At 38.3% G+C, this 15499-nt stretch overlaps 1 protein-coding gene across 1 annotated transcript in view; it reads right to left on the reverse strand.

Annotated features, from left to right (window-relative positions):
- The window catches only part of ZFAND3 (zinc finger, AN1-type domain 3), a 48882-nt gene extending 43864 nt beyond the window's left edge, over positions 1-5018 (reverse strand). Inside the window, exon 1 of the mRNA XM_010152382.1 lies at positions 4811-5018. Within this exon, the coding sequence (XP_010150684.1) occupies positions 4811-5018 (208 nt within the window). The remainder of the gene's footprint in view (positions 1-4810) is intronic.
- Between the last annotated feature and the right edge of the window lie 10481 nt (positions 5019-15499).

Genomic DNA, 15499 nt, shown 5'->3' on the forward strand with positions numbered 1-15499 from the left:
TAAGCAAATAATTTTCTACAACCATTTGTGACAAGCATGACAAAAATAGGCAGCTAGCTTGGTCTGTTTATATACTTAATACTCTACAGCAGTCGGTGTGCATGTAACTTTCAGTCAGAAATGAGCCAGAAGACAGTTTCTCATAGCGAGAACTACAGAAAAAAAAGACAGGATGTATAAAACCGACTCCAACTGCAATGAGTGACTGAATTCCCACAGCCAGGCCATTTTGAAAAGTATACAATGGATAGCATCAAAGAGCAACTGTAATTTTAAAAATCACTGTCCTTACTTAAAAGACACAAAATGCAATTAAGGATATCACAATAATAATTCAAAATATGAAGTATTTTCAGAGCATACACACAGGAAAGCTGTCATCTCTGACTCTGCTGACAAACCCAGGCAAAATGTAAGAACTGTGAAGTATTCATAAATCGGCAAAAATCTTTTGCAAAGTGTCAGAGAGCAGGCCCTTCAACAAAAAAGAAAAAAGGATGTACTTGTTTATCCGTTTTTCATAAGCTTATTTCGAAAAAAAAAAAATTACCTAAGGTGGCTTTTTTTATTATTTCAAAGACAGAAAAAATATCATTACTTTTCTAGTACTGTAGCCTATATGGCTTTTTACACAGTCATGCTTCAACAAGCCATGAAATTCAGAGTATAAACATTCAGTAGGTGCAGTAGAAAAAACAATCTCTCACCTTTCTGCCACATAGCTTTTAAAAAAGCCTGGTGCATTCTCCATCTCAGATACAGTATGCTTTATGTATGTAAAGTAAATTCACCAAAATAACTTCATAATGGTGGGTATTTCAGTGCTTGCAGTGCATGCAAATGCTTAATAAAATAAAGTCTTAAAGCACTCTTCAAGCTGGTCTTGAAAATTTAAGTGTTTGAGATAAACTAATGAGGTTTTAAACACTTAGCCTGGTATGCAACAATTTGAATTCTGAAGGATATACAATAGCTAGTCAAAATTTACAGACATTCAGTCATGAAAATTCATATTTAGGCATCTAAAATTCAAAACACACAGAGGTAAGCTGTGGTCAGTGATCATCACCACCTTTCTGGGTTAAAATCTCCAGTGTATTTTTTGACATTTACAACAATTTCTCAGATCTTTGTGTAACTTCTTATAAAGCCTTCAAAGTTGAAATGTAGAGCATTTAACCATTCTAGAAAAAACAGATATTCCTTCTGTCCTTTTTCAATTGTGGTTCTTCCTAATTCAAGGAGTCCAGCACATAATTAAAATAAAATAATGTCAACTGAAGCTAAGAACTACTGAAATATCAAATCTGACCCAGCTGCCAGAGTCAGAGTTGTTCACACTGACATTTCTACTGTCACATAACACCACAGTTAGTTTTAAACATGCACAATGTCAGCTTTAGGTCTACTCACACAGTGACAGAAAAAGAATGTGACAGCCCCAAAGAAAACAATGAGGGTATGAAACTAAGCAAAATTATTCCATGTGCAGTATGACCTTTTCTTTACCAAAATACATAGAACCTTCCTTAATAAACTTTTTTTTTTTCTTCCCTCTTTAGAGAATGCTGGTGGTTGCAGGTAGGGAGAGAAAGAAGCAAGAGCCGTTGTCAAATACCTTTTTTCCCTGTCTGTTAAAAATAAACAAAACCCCTGCCCACTCAATAAAACAAAATCTTTGACAGAGCAACCAGTTTGTAGAGTTACTGACATTGAAATAACTACCATTTAGGACCCCCTGAATGAAGGGAAGGGATAGAAGGGAAAATTGAGAGAAACTTAGCTGCACACAAATCAGCAGAAGAACCCAAGTTAGACTGATTTAACTATCTGTTAAGAAGCAGATCATTAAAATCCATACAAATCTAGACTTAGTAAAGCTATCCCAATATCAATATAATCCTCGTCTGCAAAGGTTTATTTCAGAAAACTTACTGCAACTGATGAGACCTGAAGGTTCTGGATAGAAAAAAGGAAACTCAAGAAGCATATGCGAGAGAAAAAAGAAAAAAAAAAGAAAACCAAGCAGTAACAACAAAAATACCAACCAACAAAGATTCTTAGAACGTTCCCGCGCCCCCAAGTTGCAAAAGCATTTTTTTGTTTTAATTGGTGATAATTAATACCTCATAAAAACAAAACACGGGGGGGGGGGGGGGGGAGTGTCTTGAAGCCTGCGACACTGTCTCCAGGCATAAATCTTTCACACATTTTTGCTGACTGTAACCGTAAGGCTGAGAACTACCTTTCACATATCTGGGGAGAGATACTCATCAGTACAGCAGTACTGTTCAAAACTGAGGGTGGCAGGAGATGGAGAGTCACTACTATCTGGTTTTTATATAAGACACTCAGGAATGCAAATACAACTCTCAGAAAACCAAAACAGTAACATAAAAAGGCAGAAATACTTGCATAAAAAACTGAACTTCTGCAAAATCCAGTCCCAGGAACTTTTCTCCTATTTAAAAAAGGGAGTGGCTACTTAAAAACAAGTACAAAATACTCCTTGCTTTCTCTGACACCGAATATTAATCTTACCACAGGAGATTTCAGTTGTGGTAACATGAATGGAATCTGTTAATTACATAAATGACTTGCTGCAACTCTGTCCAATCGGTTTACTCTATGGACTCAAGTACTACAGAAAATGCTCTGATGTGAGACTATTCTCAAAAGCTTGAAAGAGAGGAGAGTGGAATGCACCATGAGAATCCTTCACGAGTACTCCAATCTTTCCACACTTTGCTAGGGATTACCATAATGATCTCCTACATTGATTTCTGGTGAATTACCAGAATTCTATTTGGACCAGCACATAGCTGTACATCATCACACGGCACCGCCACATATCCATCTTTGCAGAACACAGCTGTAATGAGAGCAGTGCATGCTTGCTGCAAAATAAATAAATATTGCACAGAAGGAGACACCCTCAAATTAAAATCAAAAGGACATTTAAAGTTTGGGCATTCTTCATTACCTGAAAGAATATTCCATGCTGAGGCCATTATCCATCAGAAAATCTCCATCTGTGTATAATTATTTCTGATCAATGATATTAAGCTTCGTTAAAGAGCTAGTGAGGATGTGAGAGAAGACAGAGAGAGCTCAAGCTGTAAATAAATCTCTCCACTGTATTTCACTTTAAATTATCCCAGCAGGAAGTCATAAAGAATTTTTTTTTTTATAGGTATTATTTCCAAATGCTCTGCAGGCTGAGCTGCCTAATATCCATCACCTTCAGTATATGTTCACAAGCTTACAGTAATTCAGGATGAAGGACACTATTTAATTTCCTTCCCTCTTTCCCATCCCTGTAATCACCTTCCCACTTACCCTCAAGACCTCCTCAGCCACCGCACAAACACCTTTTTGTAACACAATTTAATTCCTAACTGAATAGATTTTCAGAAAACCTGGCACAGTAAGCATTGAAGAAGCACCCTGTAACACCAAATACTAGAACCTGGCTAATAAGCCAGCAGAGGTGCTGAAGGCCTCTGCCTTGTGAAGGCCCAAATGTGCTGCTGAAGCATAATGATTGACTGAAATCTCTAGGAAGGTTGGTTTAAGGCCTTGTTTTTACCCCCTGAGGAAGCACTGAACAGAAGGAAGAGATGATGGGTGGTTAACAGCAACTGTGTATGCAAAGGAGAGATGAGTTACATGGCAAGTTTACTCTTATTACGTTCGCACTGGCATCCTTCTGTATCTCTGAAAATATTCTCACATACAGATATAAAACAGTAATTCAATTTAAAAATTTTAGTTAGTGTAATAAACTAACACTACCCAAAATGACACGTGGTGCTTTTTTCATAGCCAATCTGCAGTAGTAAAAAGAACACATATGCAAAGTCTGCATACCTGTAAACAGACTAAATACTTCAGCAACTCAGTAAAACCATCCTATGCAAACAGTTAACACAACTGAAAGCAAGCATAGCATATCACAGATTGGCTAGTCCTAGTGCTTTGTCAACACTTACTTCCAGCAGTTGCCTCAGTGTCCAAGGACAAGAGTAGCTTGAGTAGATGCCCTACTAGAAAATGAGCGTGTTTTTCTGGCAATGTGTATATCTGTGTACCAGCCAAGAGTCACAAGCAAAGTCAGCTCAAGGACTCTCACCATAAAGCATCTTCCAAAACAAGACTACGAATTACACAGCTGAGCCTAAATTGTAGAATGCAGATTTTAAAACTCCATACATTAGACACAGAATATATAGAGAATTTAGAATGACTTAAAAGATGGCTATCTCACTGTGTTTGGTAATTCTGACAGCTTACCTTCAGGGAGAATTTTTGCCTTACAGAGTTCAGTCAGGAAGATGGGGTCATGAAAGAAGGGATGGATTATCACTTGAAACTAAAGTTTTGTGCAAGTAACCTAGCAGCGTTCTAAACAAACATGCATTACAGTCAGTGCTACGTACAACTGCAATTACTAAAAACCAAAAGGCTTTAAAGTTAAAATTTACAAGACATTGGTGTTTATCCTAGAATATACATATTAACTTACTAGCAAGGCAAGAAAAGGTTTCTCAAAACGAGTGACTCAAAACTGTGAATAAATTGTATACTACAGTTCAAACAGCTATAAAGTTAGTTACAAACACCTGTGACCCCTTGAAACTTCTTCTTCGATTAAAGCCATCAATGTCTATTTTGTGAATAACTTCTAACCCTTCCCTTTGCCCTAAAAACCAGGCCATTTACTTCCAAAGGGAGTCAGCAAAACATAAGCCTGAGAAAAATGCAAAAAGTTTATGCCCCCTTTGCTGTCACTTAGGACGTGCGCACTTACATTCCTCTTTGCTCGGTGAAGTTACATTCAGTTCTGTCAAAAGTTGCTGGTTGGAGTTAGCGGCCTGCGTGGTTAGAGAGGTATTGCTGTTGTCACTGTTTGTTTCTCCAGAGAACAAATCTGACTGGCTGTTGCTTGTGCTGGGAGTAGAGTCATCGTCTGGCTGCTTCTTCTGGAAATCTATCAAAACCAAGATTTCATATGTCATCCCACTTGCTCAATCTCATCATCCCATGTTATGCAAAAAACCTGAGCACAACAAAAATAAACACTGCCAGAGGTACCGTCATTCTGATCACTTGTTTATCTCATACAACACAAAGTTAGATTAGCCTTCAAGTTTGTATGTCAGACTTAAAAGTACCCTAAAAGTTATTTGCTGTTGAAGAACAACGAACAATTTCAGAACTACACAAAGTTCTTGTTTCCACAGCTGTTGAACTGCATCCAAAGCTTACCACTGTGTATATCAGTATACAGGACACAGCATCTTTTTACAAATAGTTCACACAAAGCACATACAAACACATAAAGGAGCAAACATCCAATGAGAGAAGAACTAGGGCAGGTAATACTAGTATAAGGAAATGTTACATATCTCTAAAAACAACACTTCTCACAGCTGTTTTATAAAATTCCACCCGTAACGGTTTTGGTGTTGGACCACTAAGGTTCCAGGTTAGCATGGAGGAGCTGGTGAGGGATTTACATCACTTGTTTGCTGGGGGTTTGGTCAGACATGGGAAGTAAATCACTACAATACATTAAAGCTATGGACTAATTATTTGGCTTCCGAGTTTTCCTTTTGGTCAGCAAGCACCAAGTCACACTAAGTCTCCAAAGTGCCCCCACAGTCCAAACTCTACATCTTCGATAGATGCCACCCTCAGGCTTAGCTTGCCTCCAAACCACATTCAGGTTTGAGGGGAAATACCCTCATTCCTTTTTAAGTACAAAACCTCCCTCCACGTCCTTCCCAAACCCACAGTCCGGATACCTGATTAACTATAGTATTCCTACCAGCTACAGTACTGGATCGTAGCTGGCACAGCTCTGCCGCTGGATGTCCCCAGGGAACACCCCTCCTGGGCAAGTGGATTTGGGTTTAACATACAGTTTCTGTCACAATGCAAAGGCACATTTTCTTTGTAAAGACACAGCTGAAGATGAAGTGCACCACCTCTTGGCATTCCAAGCACATTTTAAAAAAAAATTACATACAAAGGCAGAATTTATTCATTACACAAACACACAGATAAATCAATAATGGTTGCTCATTATTATGTCATGACAGAGAGGAAAACCAGAGCAGTCCATAATTATTTGCAGATGATGCCACATTAGAAACACAGGGCATCAACATGACTCACTGGGATTGGGAAGCACTACAGTCAAACAGTCCCTTAAATGCTGATTTAGGATTGAAGTGATTTGCCAGAGAAACTAAGCTGGAACTTCTGCTGTAGAAGAGTCAGCCAGGAGCCCAGCTTGGAGAGGAACAAGCTCAAAGCCAGGGATAAGGAGGAATGAGGCAACAGACAGGAATCATCCACCTCTACAACACAACTCCGAAAAACCAGTGGGATGCTCTTTGTCACGGATGAGCTGCAGGACCCAGGAAGATGTCCTACCCATGCCTCACTAATAACAAAGTTTTACCCAAGATGGGCTCCTGGATACTATTAGTGTGTTTGTGCAATCAAGAAAGCTTCAAGCACTTGGGATTCTGCACCAACCACAATCAGACAGCTGCAGCAGTTACAACTGGAGCCACCAGCCCAGAAGTTACCTAGTTCTTCATGCCTCTACTGAGGCCACAGTCCTGTCAGAAGGGGAGCTCACAGCCTGAGACATTTTGGGAACCACCAGTCTATGAATGACCGCTACAGAAAACAAATGAAAATGTTACCTGCAAATGTAAGGTGGATACAAAGATTGTGTTTTACATGAGATTGCATCCAAGGTAGTGCACAGAAAAAGTTGTGTTGTGTGCACACCAAGGGCAACAAGAAGGGGTTCTAGAGGTACACAGGCAACAAAAGGAAGATCAGGGAAAATGTGGGCCCTCTCCAGAAAGAAATGGGAGAGCTGGTTTCCCAGGATATGGAGAAGACTAAGATGCTCAATCTCTATCCATCATATTCGACAAGTTGTGGCGGTTTGGTAAAGTTCCCACTGACTGGAAAAGGGGAAACATAACTCACTCTTTAAAAAGGTAAAAAAGAAGGATACGGGGAACATCAGGCCAGTCAGTTTCACCTCTGTGTGTGGCAAGATCACGGAGCAGATCCTCCTGGAAACTATGTTAAATCACATGGACAATGAGGAGACGATCGGTGACAGCCAACATGGCTTCACAAAGGGCAGACTGTGCCTAACGAATATGGTGGCCTTCTACAATGGGGTTATGGTGTTGGTGAATAAGGGAAGAGCAACCAATGTCATCTACCTGGACTTGTGCACAGTGTTTGACACTGTCCTTGCACAACATCCTTGCCTCTAAAGGGATTTGATGGATGGACCATCTCCATCTCTGTGGAGAAGGAACTGGCTGAATGGTCACATTCAAAGTGTTGTGGTCAACAGCTTGAAGTGGAAGCTTTTTTTCCTGAAAATCTATTCATTTTTGCAACCTACTGATAAATTCTCCAACTGCAAAGAGAGCATAAAAGGCTGTCAAACGCAGTCACTCAGTGACAGCATTTCCCAACAAACTTACTAGTGAAACAGTTCAGAGCTGGCACACAGCGGCAAAATCCACCACGGCAGCTACATGATCTTTGTCTTCATGAATCCAGGACCTCGTGTTCACAATCAACTTCTACTCAGACTGCAAATCAATTAACTTGCAAAAAAAGTCTTGGCCTGCACAGTTGTGTGGAACCTGAGAATGTCTCCCATCCCCTCTCTTTAACCACTTTTTCACTGCAGACGAGTACTCGAGGAAAGTGTTGAGAAGGCTGATCTCAAGCACCCGAGACATACTAACTGTAGCTGAAGTTGTACTATTTACTTACACTACAGCAAATTATTAACATTATTAGTAATGTGGTGTCAACAGCAATACAGGACCTATTCAGTAACATAGTTTACACAAGAAATTTGACCTAAATTATCAACAGATTTCTGAAATACTGCTTTGTGGTCCAGTATTTACCTGGTACAAATGCATACCTAGTGACATACTGGATGAGCTGTATCGTATTTCATTTGTGTATCGGCAGAGGGCATTTGGCATTTCTTAACCAGAACTCTCGTTAACACAAATAACTTGCAGATCACCTTGAACTCACCCCAAGCACAATAAAAGCTGGCAACAATTACAGGAGAGCTGTGTCTGAATAAATCCAGTTAAGCCTTAACTGCTTAACAAATAAAACAAAACAAAAATACACTCCCAAGTCAGGCAACATCCTGGCAAGTTTTGAAGGGGAGGCTTTATTCTGATTAAAATCAGAATGTAATTCTGTTGACAGAACACTACTGACCTCTCCTAACAGTCTCAACAAGGGAAAAAACAGAACAAGAGTTTGCAAGACATTAATCATCATTTCCAGAAGTTTCTATTTAACTAGAGATGCATGCAAAACACTTTCATTTTAATTAATTTTTTCCTTCACTTTAACTGTGACTTCTCACTATGCTAGCAAAATCCGTGCCAAAATGCCCAATGATTGACCAAAACCCCATCAAATCTACATTCCCCTTTTTTCTTTTTAAATAACACACAGACAGAAAGACGTGCTAGTCCGCTTACAGAATAAACACAGAATATCCTGCCTTCAGGGGAACACTCCATAGAATTTGCACGAGTTTTTCTATTAGGATAAGACAACCAGAGTCATAAAACGGAATCAGAGATAAGTATTGCACAAAATTGTGTTTATAAATATATAAACAATATATAACATATGCACATATATAAAAAGCTACTTCTTAATATACTCACTATAATAATAGCAATGATAGATGGATGAATTGAAAATTAGACTGGAGATTATGAATTAACTATCACAGTATATTCTAGTACAAGCTATCAGCAGAGCTCATCACTTTCACAGTTAAGCACAAAGTACAGGGAGAACTAACAAACCAGAAAAAATATTAGAAAGATGATTTTTCCATACAACTGAACTTTATTTAGAATTGTGAGCACACGTGGTAAAGGAAAGCCATTCAGCTCTTAGGGTTTTGATTCAGAAATACAGCTTCTTAGACTGAGTTTAGAAATGAGTTCTTTATGCTCAGTTATCCCCCATGATTGCTATACTTTTTAAAATGGCAACACATTATTAACAGGAGTTTCAAATAATATTGTGATTTGCATGTTGCATATTACTGAGCCTTTCATATACATTTTATTTTCTTTTCAAATAAGCAGGAAAAAAAAATACTAGGAAAAGGGTAAAACCAAACAACAAACAAAAAAGATGGATCTGCAATGCAAGGGGTGTGGTCAGTGAGAACATAGCTACAATTACATGTATTTATCATTCAGGAATTAGGATCAAGTTATATAACAAGACTGCCATATTTGTAAAATTACTGGGATGTTTAACATGATCAAGTGTTTTGGTTTTGTTCATTTGTTGTGGTGGTTTTTTTTTTTTTTCTTTCTTTCTTTCTTTCCTTCCTTCCAGAAGTCTGATGACATTGTGTTTTGTGGTGTTTCTATCTCACAAAAAGATACCTCTTGCTCAAAGGTGACATTCCATAATAGACCTCCTTTCCCCTGGCTCTATAAAATTTTTCTCCTACACAGGAGCTACACAGGAAGCTCCAGATGTGTCTACCACATTTAGCATATTATTTAGCAAGAAAATTCATGAATAACCGATAAACAAAGGCTAGCAAGTCAACAAGCATAGTATTATTACAGATGACCTTCAACTTAAGATCCAGCTCACTAATAAACATATACACAGACACCTTCTAAGGAAAAGAAATGCAGTTTTATACAAAAAAGAGTAAAAGAATCTACAGTAACTGTATTAACCAGGCTTATAATACCTTACATGACTGCCATGAAAAAAAATTTGCCATTTTTACAGTACATAATCCCACCAGCTCCAAAGTAGCTGTGTAATCCTGAATTGATAAAAAAAGGAATTTCATTATCATTCAGAAAAGTATCCTCTGAACGCAGCTTCCCCACAGAACAAACACCCCTTGCTCTGCCGGATAATAACAATTTGCTTACTGTAGCTATTTCAGTACTGACCAGGAACAAGGTCACTGCAAACCCCTGTAAATAATATTTTAAAAACCCTGGTGTCACACTTCCTATTGTTACTTAAAGTAACAATCTAACATCACTTCAACTAAACTGTCATTATTCCATAAAACTTGTCAACATGAAGAGGAATAAATATTATTGCCTGTTATCACAGGATCCAAAGTACTGAAGCAATGAAAAGTAAACTACTATTTTAACAAACCACTATAAATTTCCTGCTACAGAACCCCTCAGGTCTGCAGTTAGCATTCATATTTTAATTCATTACCAAGCATGTACAGTGAGAAAGTACTATATAAAGGTACGATTACATTGCAAAACCTAAAACCACTGAGGGACTAGCTATATAGCACCTGCATGACACTGGAACTAGGAAATTAAGGTAATTTGTTACCCAACTAATTGAGACTTTATGCATTCTTGAATGCATATCAGAGAATGTTGGTAATAATCCAACCCAGGGGGAAAGCATGAGCTTTAAACAAACTGTGGAAAACAAAGCAACCACTCCTTGATCATGACTTGATCAAGAAATGCTTTATTTTTCAATGATATGTAGAGTGGTAACTCATTAGAAGGAACATCTACCAAAAAGGACTGCTGGTAAAACACCAACTGAGTGGGCAGCTTGCCATGGACATGCTGTCAGCGCTAAAGATGGCCAAGACAATAATTTGACCAACTCAAGCAAGAAGGAGGAAAGAAACTCGGATATGCAACAGCTAGGAAAAGTGAACAGATAAAAGGTTATGGAACTAGTTGGGAAATCTAACTGGCTGCAGGTATGCGAAGGATCTGTTTGGTATTTAAGGATAACAATAATTTAATGTGGTCTGAGGGTAATACAACAATGGAGATAGAATTAAATATAGGATAGTTTTTTAAAAAAAAAGTACTTGGGGAAAACATCTAAGCAGCTGTGATCTACAGTTTATTCTAAAAGGAGACGTGGAAACTGTGTAACATGAGCATTTAAAACCAGACAAGACAAAATTTTCTAGAAAATACTCTAAAGTGTAGGTTTAGAATTGACTAAGAGCAGCACATAACCTACAATAAACTACAACTCTTATCACTCCCCTAAGCTTCGGTATCTTAATCTCTAGAATTCTTTTAGTACTAGCACCCTGTCATGAAACTATGTAAACTAATAAGAAATGTCCAATTTCAAACTAAATTCAGAGTGATGATACATCAAAATCTATGCTCCTAAAGGGGGTGAAAACTTCATTTTGATGAGAGCAATCTGATCTATCAAGCTGTAAACTATGCACTTTGCAGCAGCAGTGAGTCATACCAAGTAAACTAATCAAATGAACTTCTTCAAGGCGCTGTTGTAATAAATGAGAGAACTTGAAGATGGGACTATTAACTGATAGAAATAGAAGTTAATTACAATTCATATTTATTCTGGACACTTCATTCACCAAGCACGTAGGAACTAATATTATTTTAGTAAAAGAAATGTTTCAATTAGCTTTTCATGTACTGGAGCTATCTTTTAAGTCACCTTATCATGCCCTTTCCAATACCTAGAGAGAACCTTCCAATTTCAAAACGCATGCTTATTATTTTTTAATTAATTCCTCCAGTCTAATTTATGTGGTTCCAATTAAAATGAACGTTTGCCTCATTTTCTGTCAATAATAGTCACATTTATAGTTCAAGTATTCCTAAATATTTGACTATACCAGAAATTGTCAGAATTTTCACAAGGAATAAGAGGCCTCTACAGTAAGTTAAACCTTTCTAGTACAAACTGACAAACCCCTCATCAGTTCCCTCTCCCTTATCTCCAGTTAAGGCACCTTAATAACTACCATTACCTAAACTCTCAAAGTATCCCTCAGAATTACTCATTTATCAGACTCTTCCTCAATCTCCTTTGAACAGCCCTGAGACAGAGCTAAAGACCATCCTGGAAGAGAAGGAAGAGCAGGCACTTATTTCCTGGCCTCATTTCCCCACAGCCAACCCAACCACTTGAAATGGGTGTCTGCGAGGAAGAATTTTATCGCTATTTAGGTTTTACCACCAAAGCAATGAATGGCAAGGTGAAGTATAAGGGGTGAGCTTCTTTGCACTCTTCTCAACCTTACTGGAATTGGATGCTTCTTGCTGTAATAACTATCTGCCTTTCATATCCAGTAGCTAGAGAAAAGCGTGGGAAACTCCAAGTATGACAGTCCTCAGCTGCTGGGGCAAAAACTTTGCAATGGCTGGAGCATAAACAACTGCAATACTCCATGATAATATGAAAAAATCCCAGGTCATGTTTCTCACACAAGTGAGAAAGCTCACTGGAAACTCATCTGACACCTTAGCTTCAAGCTCCACATTTTACTAACTTTCCAAAGGAGTCCAGGAGCTTAAGGGAGTAGTAGCCTCCCACGTGTCTCCATCCTATTCTGTGGTCACACAGAAATGCATGAGTGCAGTGTTCAACCTGACGACAAAAAACTCCAGAAGTTCAAGGACCAAGGAAAGTTGATCTAGATTTATGAAACCAAAAGGGTCAAATATAGCAAACTCTCACTGGACAGGGTTGCTGCAAACCACTGTGTTAGGTTAAATTCTGACTATGGAAGACTGTGGCTCAGAAACCCAAACCCCAACTTAAGCACCCCTTGCTTACTTTCAGCAAACTTGAAATATATATATTTATTTTCCAGCCTTCCAGAAACAAAACTATGAATATGCACAGATACAAAAGAACTGCCTACATAAAACAAACATTGCTTAGGCCTCTCTGAGCAACAAAACATGCTGAAGTTCTGAGTTAATCAAAACATTTTTTAAACATTCCTACTTATTAAAATTGTATTCTATAAGAAGATAGTAGAAATGTTGAATTCAAGTCAATGACACCAAGCAGTTTCATTATTAGCCAATTAATCCCAAAGAATATAGCTGGAGCATATCTCAAAATTTGAAATCAGTATAAAATGGCTGCAAAAATAAGTAATCTAGTTCATATCTGAAGCTTAGGGATTTTGTAATGTCTTTTCTTAGAAATGCTGACTATTTTAATATTTAGATGCTTCTCTGATTTCTTTGCATTGAAGAAAGTATAGAAAAGGAAAAGGAATGGAAAAAGTACTCAGAATGATGAATTCCTGTCCCCCCAGCGGAAAAGATGGATAAACTCACTCCTCCTCAATTCACTCATTTTTATAAACATTTGAACAAATGTGACTGTGAGCAAATACACGTGAACTTAAAGCATCTCTTGTGATAATGAAGCAATCCTCCTGCCTGTCAGTGCTGGAGGATCACTGCTGGAAACTGGCAAATACACATACTCTATGTCTTAATATGGAAATAAAGAGAAAGCACAATAAACCAAAAAAGCATGACAAGAAAATGATCACTTTGCGTCTCATGTTCATAACTTGTGGTTTAATATGATCTGACTTCTTGTGTTACCACTTGCAAGTTACCAGAGAAGAGAAAATTAGCCTTTCACCAGTGGTGTTTCCAGAGCTTTGAGTTGCAAATGGTTGTTATGGAGCATAATAGATCTAGAACCCCTTAAGCAGGAGTCTTCACTAGCAAAGGATAAATCTCTAAATCAAAGCAGCGCTCTGCTGACCTTGAACAACACATTAATTAGGTGCCGGTTGTGTTGGGATCCTGCACGTGAAAACAGATTTTGGTCAGCCTTCCATGTTCCAAGTTTTGTTTCTACAAGTTTAACAGGGTCATGACCATTGGATTCCAACTCACAGAGGGGCCCCAGCTGTTTGGCTTTTCATGTAGAGCCTTAGAGAAGATTTAGAAGGTTTTGCAGGTTCTTCTACTAATGACATGCAAAAAAAGCAAAAGTTATTCTGAGTGTTCAACCTGGGCGGTGCAGGGGGGAGAAGAGCAGTTTTCATTATGCCCTGAAAGAACAGGAAAAACCATCCTAAAATGCTTACTGAACAGAAAGGAAATGAAGGATAAACACTGTTATTCTCACACATTCAGCTAGTTTGTTACACTTTCTGAAATGCAATGGCTGTGAGAAGCAAGGAACTAAAAATCTGCTTTCAAGAAGCATTTGAAAGCATTCTTTCAAACATTTGTTATGCCTAACAGCTAGAAGTAACAATTACATATGTAGCCTCTTCAGGGGCTCACATTCGATGGGTTGATAGATTGAATCCATCCTTGAAAAGCTTATTGAGAAAATCTTAGAAATTATCTGTTTCTTGGCATTAATAAACTACAAGATAAACAGTTAACAACCACCTTTCTCCCCCAGTTAGGGTGGTTAACTGTGTTTCAAGTACAAGTAATTAGAGGCATTGCTCTGGACACTAACAGAGGACCAGCATGTAAAATTCAGCTCAAACAGCTAAATATGAATAAAGGACAAATACATTTCCAGAAAGAGCTGAGTGATTGCTAGAAGCTATTAGCTGGTTTGTGCATGCTGTTCCGATTACCTGCCACACGCACAAACATCCATAGAGCCTATCCATACAGGCCAGCAAAAATGGCAAAATGCAATTGATCCCAGCAGCAAGAGGGGAGGGTAGCAGAAAAATTTAATTAACTGACAAACTCAGAATAAACTGGGTCAAGCAGCCGAACCCTCTCCCAACATACTCAAAGAGCTAGAGTGGCAGGAAACCCTATATGCAATTCAATTATCCTTAAAAAAGGTTCTGATCGTTCCTCAGGAGCAGCCTAAGAGGCACTCCCCACCATGAAGTTTCCAGTTTCCAATCATCTGTGTGATTCAGCAGATGAAACTCTCTAGTATCTACCACCAGAGGGAGGTGTTCCATTATATTCCACCTTCCAAAAATTGCCTTGCCGGCACATTGATTTCTATTCTATGTAATCATCAACAGTAGGGAACAAGCTTCCTTCTCTCCGTAAAGGCAGTTTGAAGAGTTTCTTGCTATTATGTATATCCACTTTAGACTAATTACTGCTATGGCAAATTTGATTTTCTCTTTAACAGAAGCAACTTGGTAACTAACCCATTATTTCCACCTCAATCAACAAAAACTCTGCCCTTCATCCTCTCTTTCTGGCCCGTAACTCAAAGACAATAGAAATGCTCATCTTTTATGTGACAATGGACCATTACAGAATTTTTTCCAAAACACAAACTACTACTTTCTTCAGTGGGGAGAAAAAATTAGGGTGAAGTTGCATCACCTTGCTGTCTTGCACACATCAGTTCAGCAAACCATCAAACTTGAGAGAGATATAAATCCAATAGGAGAAAAAGAGAGTTGCAGAAGCAAGACTGATGTAATTTCATCTTTGCTAAATTCTGCTATATAAATCTGTGGGAATAAGCAGTAATACAGTTTCTGAAAAGACAAAGACCTAGTGACAACACTGTCTAACTGCAAGCATTTAATTTGTGCACATGTGTGAGTGGACAGAGGCAGACCCCTCTGGAAAAAGAATCAGAGTGCCCCAATGAGGAGAAAACCTACTGCAACATAAAG

This window comes from Eurypyga helias, unplaced genomic scaffold (assembly GCF_000690775.1).
Source record: "Eurypyga helias isolate BGI_N326 unplaced genomic scaffold, ASM69077v1 scaffold24935, whole genome shotgun sequence".
NCBI classification, from domain to species: Eukaryota; Metazoa; Chordata; class Aves; order Eurypygiformes; family Eurypygidae; genus Eurypyga; species Eurypyga helias.